This window comes from Antedon mediterranea, chromosome 11 (genome assembly GCF_964355755.1).
Source record: "Antedon mediterranea chromosome 11, ecAntMedi1.1, whole genome shotgun sequence".
NCBI lineage: Eukaryota > Metazoa > Echinodermata > Crinoidea > Comatulida > Antedonidae > Antedon > Antedon mediterranea.
This window is the reverse complement of record NC_092680.1, coordinates 5,776,501-5,802,095: the sequence shown is the minus strand read 5'-3', so window position 1 is coordinate 5,802,095 and position 25,595 is coordinate 5,776,501. Positions and strand designations below refer to the sequence as shown.

General features: G+C 34.0%; 2 protein-coding genes across 2 annotated transcripts in view; both read right to left on the bottom strand.

Annotated features, from left to right (window-relative positions):
* Window positions 1–2,730: 2,730 nt before the first annotated feature.
* LOC140062802 (uncharacterized) lies at window positions 2,731–10,844 on the bottom strand. The gene is made up of 2 exons (XM_072109135.1): window positions 10,609–10,844; window positions 2,731–6,408 (listed from the first exon to the last, which is right to left on the bottom strand). The coding sequence occupies exons 1-2, from the start codon at window positions 10,706–10,708 to the stop codon at window positions 4,508–4,510; spliced, it is 2,001 nt and encodes a 666-aa protein (XP_071965236.1). The 5' UTR covers window positions 10,709–10,844; the 3' UTR covers window positions 2,731–4,507.
* A 2,719-nt stretch (window positions 10,845–13,563) lies between these two features.
* Window positions 13,564–25,595, bottom strand: part of LOC140062282 (threonine--tRNA ligase 1, cytoplasmic-like) — a 37,982-nt gene continuing 25,950 nt past the window's right edge. Inside the window, exons 18-19 of the mRNA XM_072108426.1 lie at window positions 16,644–16,831; window positions 13,564–15,939 (exon numbers count right to left, since the gene is read on the bottom strand). Coding sequence (XP_071964527.1) covers window positions 15,791–15,939; window positions 16,644–16,831 — 337 coding nt within the window. The 3' untranslated portion in view covers window positions 13,564–15,790. The remainder of the gene's footprint in view (window positions 15,940–16,643; window positions 16,832–25,595) is intronic.

Below are 25,595 nucleotides of genomic sequence, written 5' to 3'. Positions count from 1 at the left end.
CACTTTTATTTGCCAACTAGTTTGATAGTGTAGATCTTTAGGCGGCATTGACCTCTTGTTCAAGATTTTCTGACGACGTTGCAAGTTGTGACGATAATTGTATCCCCCGAGTCGTCATCAAAACAATTGTAATATGTACGTACAACTTCAGAATCTTCACAAATAGAACTAGTACAGTTCAATAATATAATATTAATATTATTACAATGTATTTTATTTTGATTTACCTCAATCAAATAAATATTGTATGCATAAATACACTGTTTACTGCGTAATTATATACTGAGTAGGCCAATTATCTAACGAAGTTAATATTGAATTTAATTGAACTGTCAGAGAGATTTGATATTTTATATCCCATCGTCTGCCTTTTCGAATACATTAGGCCTACGCAACTCATAAGTGGAATAATTTTGCATAAATGGATCATTTGTTGGAATCATTAATGAAACTGTGCTGTTGTTGTCTGCAAACATTGATACTGTATTCCCAAACCATCGACATAAATGGCCATTACTTCGCAACCACAATCACAGGATCGGAACAACTGCAGCCATCGTCGTCATTAGCGACAGCGAGCTTTTCGTTCAGGAAGAAGACGGTCCAATTTATACAAAATAAATGCGTATATAGGCCTAAGCCCAGTTAATTTATTTTTATTTTATTTTATTCAATTTCTACCTTCTGTTCATCGTAACTTCAGATTCAACATTCTTCGTCACCGTCCCGAAACGATAAAGTCTCCGTGCCATTCCTTCAATCATACTCATAATCAATACCCATAATCACATACATTTTTATTCAAATTTAATTTCAAATTTACCACGCCCATGGTGTCACCAATTTTTGCCATTGTAATGGAAGTCATGACTAAAAAATAGGCTAAATGAAGTGCTCCGTCGCTAGAGAACACAATTCAGCTGGAGCGGGCAATTGTGCCGATCGCGTCGTATCTCCTCCGTTCGTACAGTAAACCTTCCCCTTCCCAGTATTATATAGGCAATCAACTCCCCTGATCGTTGTCTATATTACTACTCATCATTTATAAAAATCATCACAAATAGATAGTTAGATGTTACATTTATGTGTCTCATCAATTTTGTTTTACAAGTTGTCGTTATCGCTTTCCAATATCATTGATAATTGAAGCTCCTATATACTATCACATTAGTTTTTGTAATTTCAGCATTTATGCGGATATTTGATCAAAAAACACTTTCTGAATAAAACAAATATCAATATCATGTAAACTATATGACGCGTGGGTTTTGAGAGAACATAAAAAAGGTGGAATTAAAATTCATTATTGATCGTGCTAATCCACACATTTTTCATCGATTGGCGTTTTATATAAACGACGAATGTAAAAAGGTAGAATGTATGAAGCTCTGCCTACACTATCAAACTAGTTTAACAAAAAAAAGTGTGATGTGCTCAAATATGGTAATGATATGCCCAAAACCGGTAGTGATATGGCATCACCATGTCAATATATTTCGTTGTTACATAAAGTATAGTGTAGACAGAGAGCTTAAAAAAGACGAAGACAAATTAGAAGAATAGAATTCTTTAAGAAATAACCAAACTATAAACTGTGATTTGTATGCGTAAGAAAATTCAAGTTAAGATAATGTGGTTTCAAAATTACGATCCATGAATTTTCAAGCACTTTTAACAGTGGATAGGCGTTATTCAAACATTTTCACTTTATATTCTATCTGATAACCATGCCTGTAAGCTGATAACATAATACTAATATGGTGCATAGAAATTTACGAGTCAATTTCAAATTCTACTTTATAAAGATTTAGAAATAATATTTGATTTGATTGTGCCGGTGGCTAAACCATCCATCCACAGTAGGCTACGTATAAACAACATGACGAACGGCGGGAGATGATAAACAGTGGATAACTAAAGCGGAATATTGATTACGATTACTCGTCTAGGCTGCATGTAAGAAAATTAACCACATCAAAATAATGTAGGCTTATTTAACCAAAATCGAAATTGATGAAGAAAAACACTAGTAACGTACCGTAATTACGATACTTCCGACCGAAATCTAGCTTAAAATGTTAAAGATTTGTTGGAGATTGAGCTCTAACATCAAGGCTGGACTTCTGTTGATACTCCTTGTCAGTAGTTTATACAATTTTAACTCATTTTGGAATATCTGCACGTCATCTATACACTTTCTTGTCAAAAATAGTCTAAAACTTGACGTACTGACAATAAAATCTTATCACTTAAAAATGTCTTTGTGTGAAAAGTTCAAAAAACGTCATGAACAATGTGGACGCAACGCAATGACGTTGCGCAGCGCAAGTAATTATTTATCACGACGCGACCATGGATTAGCATTATGAACTATCGTTTGTGATTGAACATAAGTCACTTGCGTTGTGGAACCATCTTAACCAATCCTATGACGCTCGGATCGAACTCGCTTCTTTTCTAATGTGACCAAGTCAAAACAAACAATTCAATCTACACTAGCCATTATATAATTTTGTTACGAATCGTTTATTATACTTTAATCACTGGTATTATAAAAATAACTTTATAATACCAAACCTTATTCTTTCATGATCATACCATACTTATCCTTACATATATCCTTCTTCATAACATTATAATAATATAATAAAACCATCTTGTAAAACTAGTTCAAAATGTTCATGTGATTATAGGTAATCTCATAATTCGGTATTTCAACTGGAATGGCCAACATGAATTACATATCTGATATGCCGTCTGTAAAACCTGGAGAATAACAACATTTCAAAGAACCATATTACAGCTTCATCATGTGCGCATTAAGAAACTTAAAGATGTGTTGTCCCCCTGAAAAAAATAATTCTTAAACATTCTTTGTTGAATATGCCATTTTAATGTAACATAAAAAGTATCCACTTTGACCAAAAATTGGATCGAAAAAATGTATTTACCTGAAAAAACTGAAATTTTAAGCAAAAATGGTCAAATTTGGCTGCCTGGTTTTATAAGTTCAAACATTATGTTTTTTTTTTTCTACGGAAGTGATTAACTTAAAAAACTACAAAACAACATATTCAAAGTCTGATTTAATTAATCTTCATTTTTCATAATTTGGGGAAAATACATCTGTAAGCTACGTATAACAATATAGAAACATTTATTTCAATTTGTTTTAAACCATTTTGCAAGTAGATTACGGATGGACATTACGCATTATAATTTTTACGAACCATTTAAATACATTCAAATCACAGCAACTCAAGTTAAACTTTAGGCTAACTCAAGTGTGTGGTTCTCCATTCCCATGGTCGATTGACTCACCCACAATGTTCGGCCAAACATGAATGTTTACATGCTAAATTAAACATATTCGGTTAATGTTATATGGGAAGTTGCCGAGCCACGAAATAGATCACTTCTAAATACTCTTGAAGGGATTGATCGCTTGATCGGGATTGAAACAGCAGTGACAACTTACAGTCTGAATTTGATCACCCCAAGCCCCGTAATCAACAACATGAAAATGCACGAAACACAAACTGTAAGAAGTATAAGGCCTAGATCGATGATATTTTAATATTCATCACCAGTGTAAATTTCTGACAGCAGATAGCCTGACATTTTACAGGTTTAAGTGTTTCAAAACAACGTTGCATAATGATATCTGTCGTATTTGCCAAAGCCAAACAGATACAATAATAATCGTCGCATGACCTACGCATTTAAACAGAACACTTCATGTAATGCAGTAATGGGAACATACTGCGTATATAATCATTAAAATCGAGTTGTACCATGCACAAATGACGCATTATGATGGCGTTTGTAACGCGCTGGTTAACGCGTTTTGTGACCTATTAAACGTTCGTCTAATATGTAAATTGGAAGACAAGTAAAGTGGATTGGAGAGTATTCTCATCAGTACAGTAAACAGTATTCCGTATAAATTATAGTTACACTCCGCGTGTATACAATTCAAACATTTTAATGTGTTTTTTTGTAAATATTTCCAACACGATTGGTTGTTAACAACTTCATGCCTAAAAGGAATGTTTCGCCAACGCATTAGGGATTACATTCCAGAAATTCAGAAAAATGTTTTATTGAAAGGTTGGTTCTATCTATACAATGTTATATAAATATAGTTGTATACTATGATATACACACATTCTTATCCTTACCAGTTACATACATAAATATATATTAGTATATTACATATTATATAAATAATCAATTCAATACATGTAAGTAATAGCCTAGACCCTATCACGTTATATAGGATACTGGTAGTAACTGTCGGCTATAGTTCTATTTTTATAATTGGAAGGGAGTGTGTTTAGGCCCATTTAGAGGTTCAACAGAGAGTTACACATCGACAACGTAATCAGTCACAAGGCAGAATAAATTCCAGAGTATACCAAGTATATGCCATTATATGCTATACATTTATCTCTGTTATGGTTAACCAGGTTCTGTTTCACAGCCAATAATTCATCAATAAATAATGCTAAATACAAAATCCTTTCAGTTGGACTTCGACCAACTTCTTGCAGTTGTCTGGAATCGTTACACCGATAAGTGGCATTTGAAGAATCTCCGTCCAAAGATCATTTACTAATAAATACGCGCATAACTTCATCCGTTCGGGTCCAGCTTCAATAAACGCGCACAATAAACGACATTCAATTACAAATATTGCACGTGTTATATCATTTACCCCTTCATGATCACACGGCATCGAATCCGTAACTTTCGATACGTCCCAATTCACCGTGTTATAACGATACACGCAATCATGTCCAAACGTTGGCACAAGGTAAATCCATTGATCTGCCATGCCGACAACTGTGAGGGGTTTCAGAGGTTCTGAGTACGACCTCATTGAGCAAACATCAGTCCGTGGATCGAACGCATGTACCTCAAAATGATTTACTGGACCTGATACGCGCCTATCCTTTGAAATGTACGTAAAAATATACAACAACCCACCGTAGAAAATACCACTTGGTTCATCAAAAAAATGTGTCGTATACAAAATAGTTCTAAACTCCCACTCCTTCGTTTCTATATTACAAGAATACAAAGTCAAAGATTTCCCAAAAAGTTTCTCAATGACAAGAGCAAATAAACAGTTATCTAATAGTCCTAATAACAGCACCTCGTTATTTTTCTTACTATTGCTCTTTCCTAAAGTCTTTAATGGTGTTTCTCTTGAACTACCTGTACGCGGCAGTGGACAGGGGATTGTTGTTCTTTCTCGCGTTTCCATATTTATCACATGAATATGCGGTGCAGACTTGAAATCACGTGTATAAATTACTTTCCCCTCTCCAACGATACTTATGGTATCCAAAGATTGCATGTTTTCTAGTTCTTTAAAATCTGTTAGAAACAAGCCATCGTCTGCCATCCCTGCCCGTGGGTCAACCAGAAACCATTTCACAGAGGAATACCTAATATTAGGATTAACAGCGCAAATTTTAGCGGCGAGTAAGATACGTTCTGTGCCCATTCTTATTCTAGGCTTCATAAGTGAGGATAACTGATCTGGTTTGCGTCTCATGGCCACTGCGCATTTATCAACCTGTGCTTCGTATATGCCATCCGATTCCAGAGCTTCTAATGAAATCTTAAACCGCGACAATATTGGTTGGATAATTTTAACACGATCACCAATGTTTATCAGAGGTAACCGGACGTGCTGCAGAAGACCATTCAAGAATGATCGTCTGTTAGAAGGTGAGTGATCTGTCCACGTGATAATTGCTGTAAATATATCTAGTTCACTGCTTACATTTAATCTAGGAGAAGAGACTAATTCCAGAAGTACCTCTCTCGGTAAATGATGCAACTCATCACTCTCAATCAATCTAGTAAAATCCCAACATAACTTAGTAAATGCTTGTTGTCTTAGTTTCTGAAAAGAGTGAAACGTATCTGCTGCCAGAAACAAGTCAACGGATTCTGTGACATCCCTTCTGACAACTCGCGTAGACACAGCATCAATCAATGCAGTAGCAAGCCGATCAATCAATAAATATTCTACAGCATACATTATTGAATATAGTTGCTCGCTTTTGAATTTAGTATGACCTAAACGCATAAAGTTGTAAATTACTTCAAAGCTTTCTGCATCTATACCATCCAGGGAAACATGACCCGTATGTTTTTCCCGCATGTCTGTTTCAAAGATAGTCTTAAAATAGTCGCTGTTTGACGCCAGTAGACCTCTGTTGCATAAGAACTTCTTCTGCCCTGCGATGATGGTGACAGTTGCAGGTAGGTCTGACGTCTGGGTCACGATGAATTGTGATTGAGAGGTTTTCCACATTCCCCGTATTGGTAGACATATTTCTTCCTTCGGCAAACGCACACTGTTCATTATCGTGGATGAACATGTTGATAAATCTGCCAAGATAAAAGTAAATAATGGTAAGTAAAATATCGCCTACGAACACGTTACAATCTTTATGAATAATTTGACATAATCATACTATAATGGATTTTGCCCCTCAGCTATGATCTTTCAGTGCTTAGAATTCAGTTACATATGCGCACATGTGAGACTGAAGGTGAGAAAAGAAGTAATTTAATGACATGTGTTGACATGCTAGTTGTCAGTATAATAAACGAACTTTATTACTGATCTTGGTTGGGAAGTCATCCATCATAACTGTATTCGCTGCAATCAGGAGAATGAAATATGTGGTTAATAAATTGTGCGACTTCAAGTGTGATGTTTGTAGTTCGTTGAACACACCAGGAATATTGTTTAGTAAATACACACGTATTATTATTATTGTCAACAAACTGCGAGCTCCTTCATTGTCCGAATGTAAAGATTATTCTCATACCTGCACTGCAAACCGCAACATTCAACTCGAGCAAACTTTGAATTTAACTAAACTAAAGTTTACTAGTGTGTGTAGACTTCTGCAAACTTTGCAACAGGTTTACACTAAGTAACCTTTGAAAAACTTTTCTTGATAAGCCCAAAATTCGAATCGAGTTTTTCAACAAAACTTTGCCAGTCTAGGCTATACTGTACTTAGCAAACTCTAAGTTTGTTAGTTTGGGGAAGTTTTTAAGCAAAGTCTACACCAGAAAAAAGATTTAGTTTGGAAACTTGAGCAATCGCAAAGTTTAACAAGACAAGTTTTCCAAAGCTTGTTATAGCAGAAAAACTTCGGAAAACTATATAAACAATGATCTGTAAAAGAAGCCAAGTCTACATTAGCAACCTTTACCAAGTTTTTGTTTGCAAACTCGAAGTTTCCTCAAGTTTTTTCAAACAAAAGTTTGCAAGTGTAGACTTCTGCAAACTTGATTTCTGCAGTTTCCTTAAGTTTGTCAACTGAAATACACTGAGAACACCTTTCTTGATAAACTCGGGAGTTTCCAAACAATGTCTGCTAAGTGTAGACTAGTCTTTAACGCCAACACTAGTTTTCTGATGTTTATGAACTCAGCCAATCAAATCAGTCTTGGCAGTCATGTGATTCTGTCGGTTTACAGCCTCCAGTAACAGCAACTCTGTATTGTAGTTTATAACCTCTGTGTGTCTTTGGTTTCCTATGCACTCGTCCTCTCTACATAAACTGTGATTTTATCTGTCTGATGAATATCAAACGCTTTACCTTTACGGGAAATGTATAATAGGTGTACTATTATAAATTTATCAGATAAGACTAGTATCGTTTACTATTAAATTAGGTCGCAGCACGTCGGATCCATAACCTCAAAGCTACACAGTTGCGCATGTCCAACACACTCAGTCCAAATATCAATAACACAGTCTTCATGTATTTATCAACGAAACTAGTTCTCATGAAATTTACGACTCTTCATATGTCACGTCTTAAATTAATTAGAATCACAAGTTGCCTTCTTGATTAAGTAATTCAGCCGTGCAACTATCGCTCATAACTTGACCGAATTCTGCTTAATATTTAGCAAAATGTTATTTTTGTCCTGAAACAAAAATGTAGGAGGTCTACTTAACCAGAACACCGTTAATGACTCTTGTAGAGCACGCAAAGGTAAAAAATTACCACAACGTTAAAACTTGTCAGCCAGCTATGACATTTTGTAGTTTATCAGCAGTTTTGACATTGTTGTTATTTTTACATTTTCGTGTAATTCTTACATTTGTGGTAATGTTAACATTTGCGGGTCCTACATACTGTATGTTCTCTGTTCAGGCAATATAGAAATTATTCTACATCAAGTAGGCCTATGCGTTTACGTTTCCGATTTCCAAATTAATATAACGTATAGGCTTAAACCATTATAAAAAGACACACAGCTTTCGCCTTAATTTATAAATAACCAGTGCGATAATGTGCGATAAAATGCGATTAAATGTGCGAATATTCGGATTCTTGGTACAATTTCAGGTATAGGTACTTTGTATTCTCAAGGTGATTTAAAGCTTATACCAGGTTTATAATATACAAAGAACCATGCTATTTCAAAATGTACTTTCTCAGAACAAACACTTCATGGAATGGAAATAGCAAATATAATATTATGCTAATGAGAAATGGAATATTGTATATATTATGCTAATTAGACTAATGGTATTGGTTATGACTGTGTTAGTCAAATAGGCCGATGCCAAATGAGGTTGACGCCGTTGATGGTGATATCAATGACAACTATGGTACTAAATAAGAGGTGGCATAATGGTGGTGGTGATGATAATAATGATAACGATGATTATATTAGTGATGACATTCTCGTCATTTCTGTCTTTTTATGATAATGGGAAAAATATATAAATATCACAAAAAGTAGATTACTTTATGATATGCCATGTAATTATAGGCAGTGATTGTTTACTACAAAACATTTTGATAAACAATTTCTGAAGTCTAGGCCGGTAAATCAGTTTGTCTGTTGACGGGAAACAAAGGTGGGGGGGGGGGGGGGGCGCTACCAAAATGATAAAATTCAATGATGACCACAAAACCCGTTTTTTTGTAACTCACAAGTATGAAATAAATTACTAACACCATAGGTAGATATTATATTGAACTATAATAAAAGCTATATGCTCACAAAAGAGGGTCTATATCATTTATCAACATAAAACTCATTGTCTTGGAACGTACCGTAACAAAAACAGGAAATAAACACAAAAGGTTTAAAAAAACCACCAGGCAAGATTACCGGCTTTTTATCCTCAATATTAATATATTATAGGCCAGCAGTATGAGTAGGCCTACGATATACAGTGCATTATGACCTTCTTATTGTTTAACCATTATACCAATCGTTCGTGTTAATATTGAACGATCACTATGGCTATACATGACTATATTGGATTAACAAAAACAATGGAAGTTGTATTATTGAATTATGAGTGATCATATTTCATACCACTGCATATCATAATTCAGTGGGTGTAAATAATGTGTAATTGGCGCATGATGGAGGTAAATACTATAGTGAAGGGGATAAGGGATCTATTGTATAGGCCTAAATACCACTTGTTTCTTGACAATTTAATTTTTGACCATCATTGTAAGAAATATCTGACCTCTCTTGGGCCTATAGGAACAGGCTTTACAAAATTATATGAGCTATTTACCTACCACAAAATATATTGTTTTATTTCTATTTTTAACTAATTTTTCTTCTGCATATTGTAACACTTTTACACTATTTTACTTACTTTACATGGAGTTACCCTCCATAGTTTATAGTTTTTAGTATAGCTTCAAATACGTATATATTTTCTTGTTGCTTTTGTTTTGTTTCCTTTCAATATTTTGCTCAATTGTTTTTTTATTTTGGTTGCACCACTAACGACAGTGTGTGCCACTGATAAAAAAGTGATGACCAATAAATAAATAAGTGCTGTTTTATTCGTGGCTTTAATATTTTAATATTTACCGTTAGTTTCGCAGTGCACTTGACACTCCACTTCCTTTGTGAGTGAGCATTATTTGTTGTTGGACTTGTTTTGAAAATTTCCTGTAAGCCCCTACGTGAATTGTGTAAATAAATTTCTGACCAACAATTGTATGTTTGGTTATACTGTAATAATTGATTATTTTGTTGTAAAACCAAAATAATCAATTGGTAAGATTGTATTAAATGGGAGGGGCACCATGTCAACAGATAATTCTCGGATCTTTCATTTCAATCAGTATGGGCTCAAACATTTCAAGTGCATAGACCGCATCGACATTTTAGCATGACACGAGGCATATCTTTTGAAGCACAGACAATTAACAAAAAGTCTATTAACTGTAGGGCCTATATTCGTGTTATATTCGAAACCAGAATAATTGCTGTAAAGAAACACCGAATGCATAGGCCTACACTTACTGGTATATTCAATATATTAGCTGTATACTTACTAAAAGTAAAGTGGTTATATGCAAGAAGCATTGGACCATGGAGAAACATTGTTGCATAATACGTGTGTCCGCATTAACATTTATTATAGATTAAATTATGCTACGGTACTATCGTATTCTAGGCCTACATTGGTGCACAAACTTAGGCCTAACTCGATTGCATTAATGTACATCTCTCGTTACTTTACACAGGCTGTTCTAGGCTCAGTTTGATACTTTTATAAAAGGTCAACTGACTTACCGGTTGACATTGCGTAGATAATTCTACGGATTTCTTGATCAACATCGGTGGTCTGCCTAACAACATGTATCGTCGATTTTTTAGACGTGTAATTTCCCATCTTGACGTTATCCTCTGTAACATACTGGTGGGAATAAAACAACACTCATAGACATATATGTATACGTGATGATTCCGTTGAAATTGATGTTTTCATGATGTATATAGCTATAATAATATACCGTGTTTACATCGTCTGTTCCTGCCAAAAGACATCGCATTGTAAACACACTTCCTGATCAATCGTACTGTGTTATTTAAGTACGATTGCTCGTGTGCTTAGCCAATCAGAACTCGCCTTTGAAGTGCTATCGAAGTGAAATACCAATTTATTCATGAACACTAGTGTGCGGTAATTTTACATTACAAGTTTTAACAATTTTACTTCCATCATTAATATAGTAAGTGCTGCGGCTTAGATTAGATACAGTAGTTATGATTCATTCAATTTCAATATTTAATTCCGAATCATTTGTCATCCTAGATAGGCCGGCTATAAGCAGTAGGCCACGTAGGCCAAACCCCAGGAACTTAATTCACGCTATGAGAATTTCTTGCAGAGCCACCTCTCCATCTGTATTTATCAAATTATAAGTCTTATCTAGGCCTATTTATACTACGCATTAATAACGTCACAAACAAATCCCTAATATGGCAAATCTCCGGTTATTTCGGATGAGTTTTGTTTTTCTGACATTTTTTGTCTTGTCTACAAAGTTTATTATTTTAAATAACATAACGCAAGGCCTACCGTATTGTCGGTTTAAATTCAAAGCAAATTGGTTTGGCTTTATGAAATAACAAATAGTTATGTCTTGATTCTAACATCTTAAGAATTCTAAAACAATTCACCAATGTCAATATAAACATTAACGACTTAAAAAATTGACGTCACACATTCAAATCTGCGCATCCATAAATAAAATAATTGTGCTATTAATAAATATCGCAATAAGAAAGACATTAACCCAGAAAAACAAAACCTTACTGTAGCCCTTAACACAACATTATTGTTATACGGAGATGCAACCTAAAAATAAGACACAGCTCATCAATTTGGTATTTTATGATCCATGATTTATTTCTAGAAAGAAAAAGTCATGTACGTACATTTCAACTATTCTACATGTTAGATCTTCCATCTATAGTTGTTAATCGTAGCCCTAATATTGTGGCTTTAAAACTATATTAACAGTTTTATTTAAATTACAGCAGAACACCCCTTAGGCCATATTCATTAAAAATATCTTAATGTATTTCCCTTAACCTAAAGCGGTTGCCACTAGCGACGCCACGCAAGGACGTAACGCAACGCAAGTGAATTGACCAATCACAAGCGATGGCTTATTCGCTTGTGATGGCTGTCTATAACTTCGCTTGTCATTGGTTAAAACGCTTGCGTTGCGTTTACGTCCTTGCGTTACGTTCTAGTGGGAACCAAGCTTAAGTGTGACTGATTTTAAAGTTTAGTTCCCACACTAGAACCCAACGTACGCGCAAACTCAAAAAGTGACCAATCACAATACAAGACAATATCTTTTGATTGGTCAAATTACTTGTAGGCCTACTGCGCGTACCTACGTAGCATATACGTCATGGGAACCAAATCTCGAATCGTGGTTAAAGCTTGGTTCTTCTCACTAGGACGCAACGCAAGGACGTAGACGCAACGTAAGTGAGTTGACCAATCATAAGCGATGGATTATTCGAACTGTCGCTTGTCATTGGTCAACATGCTTGCATTGCGTTTATGTCTTTGCGTTGCGTCCTAGTGGGAAACAAGCTTTAGAGCGCTACAACAGTATTATGCTAAAGCCCAAGATTTGTATATCAATTAAGGTTCATTTTGCTGCGGAAGTAAGAGACGATAAAAATTTGTGAAATATCAATTCATTTAAATTGTTACAAATTAAACATGAAACGTCAAATGCGTATTTATATTTATTTGCAGTGAAATATTTCTTAATCAGCAGAAATATTTTACACTTGGATCAGACGTTCATTTTATATATTAGGCTAAGCAATACAGTCTTTACCAACTCACCCATTTCAAGTGCCACCGAATCCGTTTATTCTCAACACATTTTTTTAAAAGTTTGGTTCCCACTTGAACGCAGCGCAACGACGTAAGCGCAAGCAATTCGTCCAATAGATGGATTATCCGAACTGTCGCGTATGAATGGTAAACTTGCGTTGCGATTACGTCCGTGCGCTGCGCCCTATAAGCGTGGTTCCCACTAGAACGTAACGCAAGGACGTAAACGCAACGCAAGCGTTTTAACCAATGACAAGCGAAGTTATAGACAGTTAGCAATCACAAGCAAATAAGCCACCGCTTGTGATTGGTCCGATTCACTTGCGTTGCGTTACGTCCTTGTGTTGCGTCGCTAGTGGGAACCACGCTTTAGTGGGGACATTACATTCGTTTTCGTCTACTGAGCATGTTATCTTCATTTCAATTTCACCGCTAGTATAAACCATCGTCATAAATTCCTTCCTTCAGTTCCCAGCATCGTAAAGGCCAATTTACACAGGCGAGCGGTAACGATAATACAACATATATAGAATCTATGTTCCTTATGACCATTTAAGCTTGGTTCCCACTAGAACGTAACGCAAGGACGTAAACGCAACGCAAGCGTTTTAACCAATGACAAGCGAAGTTATAGACAGTTAGCAATCACAAGCGAATAAGCCATCGCTTGTGATTGGTCAATTCACTTGCGTTGCCTTACGTCCTTGTGTTGCGTCGCTAGTGGGAACCACGCTTTACACACAACGCGGAGTGGACAGTTTCCGCTGAGGATAGACACATGTCATTATTATTCTCTACGCGGGACAAGCTACGCGGTTTCCGCTTACCGTCACCATTTACACAGAGGAATGCCATTCCTCTGTGTAAAAAAAAAAACAAATAGTAATAATATAAATTGAGAACGAGACATTTGTCGTTTGATTTCTCCCATGATATTTTTTATTTCGACGACATTCAGATGAATTCCAAAATGAAATATATACTTATACATAAAACCGAAAAAAAAAATTAAAATAATCCGAAATAAATAGTAAAAATTAAATAATATAAGGCAAAAAAACAATACATGTCTACAAATACTACATTATATATCTTTATATTATTCATCATCAACGAGAAACCAAAATGTAACGACAAATACGGTAAACGTTAGAGGCCACTCGAAATACTCTACAGCAGTGAATACAACAATGAATGTATTCGATTGTTAAATCTTGGTTCCCACTAGAACGCAATGCAAGGACGTAAACGCAACGCAAGCGTGTTGACTAATGACAAGTGACAGTTCAAATAATCCATCGCTTGTGATTAGTAAAGCTTGGTTCCCACTAGAACGTAACGCAAGGACGTAAACGCAACGCAAGCGTTTTAACCAATGACAAAGCGAAGTTATAGACAGTTAGCAATCACAAGCGAATAAGCCATTGCTTGTGATTGGTCAATTCGCTTGCGTTGCGTTTACGTCCTTGCGTTACGTTCTAGTGGGAACCAAGCTTTAAATTGCTTACGTTGCGTTTACGTCGCTGCGTTACGTCCTAGTGGGAACCAAGCTTAACAAGTGATGGATTATCCAAACTGTCCCTCGTCATTGGTCAAATCGGTTGCGTTGCGCTTACGTCATTGCGTTGCGTCCTAGTGGGGAACAAGCTTTATTGATAATTTTTATTATACTATTTTAAAATAGCATGATTTTTATTCCACTACTTCAGTAAAGTGAATTTAACATATACACACAATCAAAATTAAGTAGATGTAATCGTCGTCATTTTATAATTCATATTTCAACATGTGCTATTTATTTATAATATTTATTTTGTACTTATTTATCATCAAACATAATCTCTAAGACCATGCATTGAATTGCTCCATATCAATTTTTTATTTTATACCTCCGAATAAATACAATACTAGTGCAAAAAGCATCTATCACCAAATTTGTAATGTAACTTCATATAACTATAACTTCAATAATTAATTTTAAATTTTTGTGATACAGACTTTTAAACCGGACGCCAGTTTAACAGTATATGATGATTCTATGTACTGTTTCTCCACGTGTTTAGTATCATACGCAAATTCTGTAATACAGTGTCGTATACGTATCACATATTGCACTGTATTATGTTAAGGTTAGGTTAGGCTTATACCCTATGATACCATGTGTCACATGTGATACATATGTGACAATGTATCAAACAATTTGCCTATGATACGACATACATTCACGATACAGTACAGAGAATCAGCTAAAAAAACAAGGGTACTATTAATTTGTTTAAATGAGAGTTAATGTAAACCTTATTATAGTTCAATGGGAAAAGTATTTAAATAACAATCACTGTGTGTAGGCCTAGCAGACAATTGTCTGTACAATGTGAGTAGAAAATTCAAACTATAATCCATTAGTTTGATGGTAATGATAGCTTAGGAAAACATTAGAATGAATCAAAATACTTAATACATGTGTTTGTAAAATGGCCTCCTTTTAGTCGTTCCAAATGTTGCAAATGTTCTTGAAATATGATTACGAGTAAAAACGGTATAAATCCATTCGGAATGGATCAAGTTTGTGTGATAATTTGCTAATAAAAAGGATTTGTAACGCACCTATTTAAAAATGTATCCAAGGTGTTAAGTGAAATATTAAGCCACACAAGGCAAATCGATAAAAGAGTTGGAATTCAAATAAAATTAAAAATTATATGAATTTGGTTGATAAAAACATTGAAAATGTATTTCCCCACAAAAAGAATCGGTTCAGAAAAAAAACATAATATTAACATATATTATGAATTTTCAAGTTGATTCTATATTAAATTTCATTAGTCCAGTGAATTATATTGTAATTTACTAGTATGGGTAATTTCATTGCTAGGAAAGGAATATGATTATTATATGTGGTTTATAATTTGAAAAAAAAAAACAATTAAATATGGTCTGAATTTCTAATAAAAAAATGCTATATAATCTAATTTGTTGTCACAGGGTTTATTTAAAAAAAATTATGTTTTTATCCAATATAATTATTGGAAAAAAATTCCCATGTTGATATCATGGTGGAATAAAGCATATCCATTTATATATGGATTGTGTCCAATTTAATTAAGCTTAAAAATCTTCTTCACTCTTTAGTAATTTCTCTTGTTTCAGAAAATCAAATCTCTTGATGACGTCGACAACAGCGCGCTCTCCATGGACAATGTTGTCTCTGGTTCGGACGTTTACGGTTTTGTTAGTTGATTCCTTTTCGCCAACAACTACAGAGAAAACGAAATGGGAAAAGAAATGAAATGATGAGTTATGGCGTAACTGAGAGGAACAAAAATTGTTCTGGGAATCATAGTTTGCAACCTACTATCATTTTAGGAAATACCATAGAGTTATTATATAACTAGAGAGTCAACTCCAACACAGATATAGCTCAAAAGGTGATTCCCATGCAGAAGGACCACTATACATTATTATTTTCTCAATCAACCAATCAGATACACAAGTTTGAAATCACGCTAGCGCTATTAGACTACACAACGATGAATTTCAAAGATAGGTCATTAGGTATGTTGTTTTTATATTGCTTGATCAGTTGTTGTTGTTGTTAGTTCCAAGTTGATCACGAATGTAATATTATGTGTGTATTGTTTTGCTTGTGTTTTTCTGCCAAGCAAACAATTATCATTGTACTATGTATGAATGACTTAATAAATTGAATCTGAATCTGACGCCCATTACTCATTCACGCACCATTTCACCTGCTCTGCCAAAATGTTGAGCGATTCTCAGATTCCAAATTGAACAAATATATTATATTTATTCATTGCATTGTCATTAATATAATCAATTTTATGACCAGTTTACTCCCTAGTTAATACTATATTAATAATCATACTACCTCTATGGGAATTACTGGTCATACAGCAAACCTTACTTTATTTAAAAGTGTTTTTCGAGTAAATTAACTTACCAAGTATGAAATTGAACTGGGCAAGCTGAGCGTTTCTAATCTTCTTGTTCATGGTATCGCCAGCATCAACGTCAACTTCACAGCAGAATCCTGCATCGTATATATCCTGTTTGACCTGAATGGCATATTCATTAAGTTTTGGATTCACTGGTATTACCATTGCTTGACGTGGTGATATCCAGAAAGGCCTACAAAAAGATAAAAACAGTATAAAGGCCAATTTCCACAGACGAGCAGTAACAATAAAAATATAGAATCAATGTTATTCTATGACCATTGACATAAAGTGCAAAGTGGACGGTGGTTTCCGCTCAATATAGATACAGATTCTACGCGAGACAGGCTACACGGTTTTTCGCTTATCGTTACCGCTTGTCTGTGTAAATTAGGCTTAGTGGTTTTACGAAAGCGAAAAATAAAAATAGAAAAAACAACATCCTTATGTTGAAAATATCAATTATAGATTAAATGTCTTTTTTCCCAGAAGTGTTCTTACAGACATTTATTCACTTACGGACGTGCCTGAGTAATCTTGCGGACATTTATATTCACGGATGTGCCCGAGTAATCTTATGTAAATTTACATATTTATGGATGTGACAGTGTATTCTAACTGGCATTTACCCACTCAAAGTCTTTTTGGGAATTTAAGAATGATACATTAGTCTTAGTCTAGTTTCTAAACTGTATTTTCACTTATTAGTAACAAGATTCATATTTTAGCACACATGGTATTTCATACTATCCCTAAATCAATAACTACAGACTTGGAGTGACATTGACAATATACAGTAAATTATTTCTTTTCAGGATGTGAAAGAACATTCTTTCAACCTTAGAAAATAACTAAATACATCAACTTCCAGGCATAAAATATTTGGTGTAACTTATACATAATTAATATATCGAACAGCAACACCTAACTAAGCAAATACAAAATTTCGTGAATAAATTTAGCTAAGTTTGAGAGGAATTTTTTCTTGATCTGGTATTAAGTAATTGGTGCATTTTAGTTCTATTTGGGCAGGTAATATAATACTTTTGAATATATATTTTGCGCATGGCAATTAGGGGAAAACAAGTAAAAGAGCATGGAGTAGAGAATACGCCATAGAAAGAGTATGATTAAGAATTCCTAAAAGAATAGGACTAACAATAATATACAGGTGACATTTATAAAGAACATGTTTTGCCCGCATAATTTTTTTTTTCCAGAAAAGTAACCATCCCAGCATAGTCATGCATATATTTCCCATACACAAATCGTTGTGACTAGAGACAGCAAGTTATCTGTTCTTACTGATAGAATAAACAGGTTCACGTAAAAATAATAAATTACCAGATTTAGAAAAAGACATCGCTGTAATGAATTTATACAAATTGTAATAACACTTTACTTTGTATGTAAACCATCTCAATTTTCAAATAAATTATAACAGATTAACTGGCTGTTATCACCATCATTATCAGTTTGTTAATGAAAACGAAGAGCATGTATATTTCAGTGTGGACATGTAAAATAAATCAGTAGAGAATTGATATACAAAGTAAGGGAATGTTTCTGCTGTATAATAGTAATAAACTTTCTAACATGGTTAATCCTGGTTGATGTTGCACGAAAAAAATGCAACAAAAAAAGGACAGAAATTAAGGCAAATCTTCTCTCAAAATAAATTAAACAATAACATCGTTATATTACTGGTTGATGTTACATTAAAAAACATACTCAATGCAACATAAAAAGGACAGAAATTGAGTCTTCTCTCAACATATTCAAAATATCGTTTTCAATAATGGTTGCCAGGAAGTTCATCTATTGGGGACAATAATAAAAAGCACTTAAAGACCTTGGCAATAAGCAGAATACACAACTCAACATTATTATATATTGCAAAATATATAATACCTAATAAATCAAAACATCGTATGTAAAATGTGACAATAATTGGATAATAAGGAGACTGAAATCTTAGCTCATTCAATTTCTTAAATAAAATACGCGCACGACAAAAAACCATGATTGGTAAGTAGAGCTAGTATATAGCGTATCAACAATCTTATTTAACAATCTTTAAAGTTATGTACTTTAGTAGGCATCCTTTAAGACATACTTTTGTCGTATAAAAATCTAGTTGCTGGCAGTATTAAAAAAAAATGCATGCTGTAAAAAGAACAAAGGCTCCTAAAATGTACTGCATTGTGAGACAATAAGATTGTTGGTGAATGTATTTTTGAAGTTCAACTCATACTATAATATGGTTTCTTTACCATACATTTGATTTGTGTGAAATAACAGATATTTATAGAAAAACCTAAACATTGGACTGTAGATACTAGCGCTGTTTAAGCTTGGACACCATTAGTTCTTTTTTTTCCCTCGTAAAAATAGTTTTTAGACATACGTGACGGTCAAACGGTCAGGTGACAGTGCACTTCACTACCAATGTCCTAAATATACTACTTTACTTACAGTGACACAATGGCTATGAGCGGTCACTGGCCCTAGAGCTTAAGGGGCGTTGAGCAGTAATGCAACTACCCAGCGTTGGAGGACCCCGAGGAGTGCTAAAACAGGGGACTTTGCTGCGTTATGCTACTCTTTACCTAACAGATTCTCAGTGCAGTATCTCCACATACTACAATATTTGCCCAATCATAGACAAATTTAGTAATACAGCATCTTATTTGTATCACATGTGATTCCTGTATCATGTAAGGTTAGGTTATAATATTACTATCGGCAATACATGTGATGCTGTATTAAAGCATTTTCCTATGATACTGAAATCTAGATACAATACAGAGAATCGGGTGCCTTTACTAATAAAGCATCATAATAACCAATTACACAGTACATCATTATAATAAAATATATAAAACAATATAATTTTCTAGAGCAGAACTAATTGATAAATACTGATTTAGCACAAACATTATTGATGAATATACAAAATTATTGGTAAGGAAATGCTGGAATTATTGATAAGGAAATTGATATACAGTAAGGAAATACAATTATTTAAAAAGGAAGATGTTTAAATTTTGAATAAACATGTTTGTTTGTAGAATTTCCCGGAATATGGATGGTTACATACATTAATGCAATCAGCACTTCCTAATAAAGTCACGTCATTCTCTGCTTAGATCATTATGATAATTGAGGTTCAGAGACAATTTAACTGATTTCAATATTATTCCTTTTCTACAGAATGAGGTAATTAGTGTACATCTCGGAACAACACAATGCTAGTGAAGCAGCCGGCATTCATTAAGTTTTCGTTGAATATGAGGTTGTTGACAAAGTAATGTTATAAAAAAAAAAAAAAAAAAAAAAACAACACTTGTTTCAAGCGTATGATGATGATGGTGAAATGAATATTATGATAATAGGGGATGATTATAATATAACTATATTAGGTCTATGGGTGATGGTGAGACTTAAAAGTTTTTTGATGATTTTGTTATTGATATTGAAAATTATACAGGTGGTGTGGGTAATATAATAATAAGACATGACAATCAGAGCGTAACAGTGTGTTGGTTGTGAAAATAATGATGGTGGTTGTTATCATGATAATGATGTTTCTTTTGCCAACATAATTCATCCTCATTGAGACAATTTTGGCTATAGGATAACTGCAGATCTAGCCCGAGCCCTCTCTTAAATTTCACAAGTTGTAATGCATAAGATAGGACATCAAATTAAGTTCAGCACTTCATTTCACATCTTTATTTCAATATCCTGGACCCGCCACTGTGCAGTAATTGTTTCCCTTTGTAACGTATTTGCCATTCATTTTCAATAACCAACATACTCTTGTATTTTATCGTAGAAAAAATAACTAAGCAATCAAAATACTGTAATAAAAGGTGATAAGGTCAAGTTAGTGGTTTATAATTATTGTAAAATTGATCAAAATAAACTGTTATGTTTTTATGTTTATCCTTTCCAACAATCACTGGAAAACGTTGCTTGAATGACCTTTGAAAAACGTAAATAAAGAAGAGCAGGAGATTGAATAAATAAAGTATCTTTAGTTTTCAAACATAATTGCTCTCAAAAAGCAAAAATAATAAATATAACAAAATGACGAATCATGTCTTTCTTAACCCAACACAAAAATATCTCTGAGTCAATCATCTTTTTGTAATAAAAAAAAATTAAAATTATATACATTTAGATAAAATATAGTAGTATTTATTTATAGAGTATTAGTTATATACAAATATGTAATTTTTTTTTTTATCATTTATTCAAATTAAAAATATATAAAAAGATTTTCCAAGGAGTAGAAAAACAAGACAGATGTTGTACTATATGTAGTGAATGGTACCATGACATTACAGATGCTATATTATATGAGCATATAGTTTTAGTGCTGTTAGTGTGTTATATAAGCACTGGCGTAATACAGAGGCCTGACATCCCTGGTTTAAGGGACCTTAAGTGGCCCTCCAACACTGGAGGCCTTGGGCTTTTCAAACATTTTTTGGCATATTTTAATTCTGCGGGACCTGCTGAGGGGCCACCGTAAGCTCAGGGGCACACTCATAGTCCTTATGCCACTGAATATAAAACAATGTAAAAGTCACAAATATATATTTAAAAAAGTAAAAGTCACAAGGCTAGAAAGTACATCTCATACAATGGGAGTTTACGGTAACAAGCTCAATTTAAAATAAAATATATCAAGGACTTACAATAGGCTGTGCTAAAATGGGTACATTTTTATCAGTAATGACTATATTCACATTTCCTGAAGTTACATAAAAAACATTGAAGTAAAATCCTTTTGCTTCTCTATTCTAAATTATTTAAATTCCAAGATTTGAGATTTCAATTAACTTTGAGTTTTATGTCGCATATCAAGAAATTAGTTTTAAGAGTCTTGCATAGCTTAGTTTATCATTCCATAAACATTAATTTAGTTGTCACTTAAATTCAAGAAAAAAATCCCTTTACAGTGTTACTAAATAGATTTAAAAACTATGCTATGCTGTGGCATTTATATTTCATAAGATCAGGTATCCATAGAGAATAATTTCTTTAATTATTTTGCTTCAGTGTAAAATGAGTTAATGGACAATCATTTAATTGAAATATTATCCAGAATACACAATATTAATAATTCATTTCAGTAATACAAAACTTTTTTTTTTTACAAAATCAAGAAATATTTCGTAAAAGATGCAATTAAATAAAATTTGAAATCTAAATTTTTGAAGATATGTTAAGAAAATACTTGCAACTGACAATGTATAATGCTACTAGACAAACTCCTTTTGAACACCCCTAAAGGGGACATGTGTATTAAGGGACACCCATATTCAGGGAAAACCCCTATTAAGGGGACACCTCTATTAAGGGGACACCCCTATTAGGGAGACACTTTCTGTGAAACAAGGGACAATATGTTTTAACACTATTGCCTATCCCTATTAAGGGGACACCCCTATCATGATAAACTTGGTTAGTTATGTCCTAATAGGCGTTCCACTGTACAGAATATACCAAATATGTACTGGATTAAAGTAAATGCACAAAAATAATTAAATCAATTTATCTATTATGCGTTTAATTTTAAAATCATTAAATTTGGGAGAACTAGAGAAAATCAGGTGACACCAGAAAGAATTAGGTGACACCAGAAAGAATCGCGTGAGCGGGCAGGCCTGATTCCAAATATACTTGCAAATGATAGAATGTATGCAGTATTTCAATAAATCAAAATACAACAATATATACAACCTAATTCTTTGTTTATGATGTTATTATTAAAGGAAATTATTATACTACTATCTAAACTGTTTATTCTAAACATTGTGTAATATCTTTTGTGTTAATTCTTGCCTTTCTTTTAAATATACAAGATCAGGGAAGTAGTTGAACTTATCCTTGAAAAGATTTAGTTTCATTTTATTAAACTCAAAATCATTCTGCTATAAAACAGCAATAATATTTTTCGTTGTTATTTTAAATTACAAATTGTATTTTTTCTACTTCTAATCAACTTTGTGTGCTTTGCTATGATTGATTGACCTTCATCTTTTCATTACTATAGTTTTTGTAATGTTAATAATTGTAAATAAAAAAAAATAAAAATATTCTTTCTGTAAAATATTTTTCAAATACATCTGTTTATTTGGTGAAAACATATTTGAATACAGTAGAACCTCTATTAAGGGGACATATATTTGGCCACAAAAAAGAATCTCCTTTAAACATAGGTGTCACAAAGACAATATTGCCCTACATTCATTTCACAGTAAAGTATCCACTTATTACGGGTGTCCACTGAATATCTGTGTCCAAAAGAACCGATGATTCTATGCTATTTAAATATTTGGCCAAATCATGTTCAAATTAAAATTAATTTGTAATGTTTCCAACTCACATTTGAATAATTCTAATTCAATTCATTCAACATTTATTTTGCAACACATTAATGTTCATAGTTGGAGTATAAAGCCAGGTTTATCTTTATGCCTGCAGAAGTGTTTAATCGACTAAATGCGCTTTTACATCGACTGTACGTCGATGAAGATGCGTGACAGTCAAAGGCTCAATAACAACAAGAAGTACAAATTGATGTATTGTTTTACAAATTTAATAGTTAAAATACTCTGAGGAACTCATTTCTGACACATTGTGTTTACTAAGAGCTTTGTTTTCTTTGGTTGCTAGCTCTCCCTTCAGACAATCAGTAAAAAAAAACTGAATAAAGTCAATGTATATAGGTTAATGTATGTCGTACAGTAATGGTAATACCTATACTGACACATCACATACAGCAATTAATAGTGTATTGAATTTCAATGTTAAAACAATACAGTAATAATGGGACTATTATTATATTTTCTGGGTCACGTCATGATAAATACCTATATAATATAATGTGGTTGGGCCTATAACCAAGCATTGCCTGTTATATGCATCAATATGACATCACATACAAAAAGTATCATATATATTATTTTCTTATTTCATATGCATCCAATTACAGGATTGATATTTCTTATTAAAAAAACAATATGGTAATCATTCTAATGTGACCATGTTTTGTATTATTTTTTTTCTCTGGGTCAATGCGAGTGAGCGACCAAGTGGTTAAGACAGTGGAACCGTAATTATGTAGCCATAACATCGGCAAGGGTTTCGAGGCTCACTCGCTCCATGGTTCTGGTGGTAGAACGAGTCTTCTCGGATAAGGACTATAAACCGTAGGTCCAGTGTACACATAGCTCATGTGCACTTAGTATATCTTTCGAGACGACTAGGGGGTTACCCCGGTGTACTAGTCCACACACACACAGCCACTGTGCAATTGGGACTGGACCGTTTTTAGAGGTGTTTACCACCTGTTGGTCCCGATCCTTCACTAACAGTGTTAGTGAGAAGTTGAATAAATAAAAATAAAAAATAATTGTTATAATAAATACCATATGAGTGGGGTCAAACCTGAGCATTGGCTGGTAATGTAACAATATGGTAATTTAGATCATTTGCAACTTACACAAATTTCTAGAAAACCCTAATAAGCCTATATGGATATAACTAACACTGTGTAATATTATAATTATCATTGTTAAAGGAATGCATCACTATGCAATTTAGCTGGAAGATGAACCTTAAAATTAATTTAATAGATTATATTTCATTATTATTTATGGTTTGTATATAATTAATGGTAATGATGCAATAAAGAATAACATCTAGAATAATTTATAACTATGTTTATGCAACAGTATCCATAAAATATATGTTCATACATGAACTACTATAGGTCCTCCACAATGGCAATGACTACTGTAGCCCACAAACAGTGGCATGGACAAGGCTCTGGGACTTCCACATTAATGGCATGGACAAGGCTCTGAGACTTCCACATTAATGGCATGGACAAGGCTCTGGGACTTCCACATTAATGGCATGGACAAGGCTCTGGTACTTCCACATTAATGGCATGGACAAGGCTCTGGGACTTCCACATTAATGGCATGGACAAGGTTCTGGGACTTCCACATTAATGGCATAGACAAGGCTCTGGGACTGGGCCTTCCACATTAATTGCATTGACAAGGCTGTGGGACTTCCACAATAATGGCATGGACAAGGCGCTGGGCCTTCCACATTAATGGCATGGACAAGACTCTAGGACTTCCACATTAATGGCATAGACAAGGCTCTGGGACTGGGCCTTCCACATTAATTGCATTGACAAGGCTGTGGGACTTCCACAATAATGGCATGGACAAGGCTCTGGGCCTTCCACATTAATGGCATGGACAAGACTCTGGGACTTCCACATTAATGGCATGGACAAGGCTCTAGGACTTCCACATTAATGGCATAGACAAGGCTCTGGGACTGGGCCTTCCACATTAATTGCATTGACAAGGCTGTGGGACTTCCACAATAATGGCATGGACAAGGCTCTGGGCCTTCCACATTAATGGCATGGACAAGGCTCTGGGACTGGGCCTTCCACATTAATGGCATGGACAAAGCTCTGGGACTGGGACTTCCACATTAATGGCATGGACAAGGCTCTGGGACTTCCACATTAATGGCATGGACTTGGCGGCATAAGATTATTGTTGTTGATTGTTAGATACAGTGAGAGAGGGTATAGTACGTATCATGATTCCTACTAGTACTACTAGAAATATGTACTAGTACTTCCACTAGTACTTAAGCCTTTATATTATACACAGGACCAACTGCTTAACACTCTATCCGAAGGATGAAGAAATGACAGTACCTTACTGAAGGACATAAACAAGATGGCAGATCCTTTAACTCAGGTCTTCTTCCAAACAAAATCGGATTTCTTATTATTTCATCATTTCTATAGCAATCTCATATTAATCCCTAGACTACTCCATTCTACTAATTGGTTAAAGCATATTACAAGCATAATTGCTCTAGTTGGAAATTCCCCAATTGGCTTG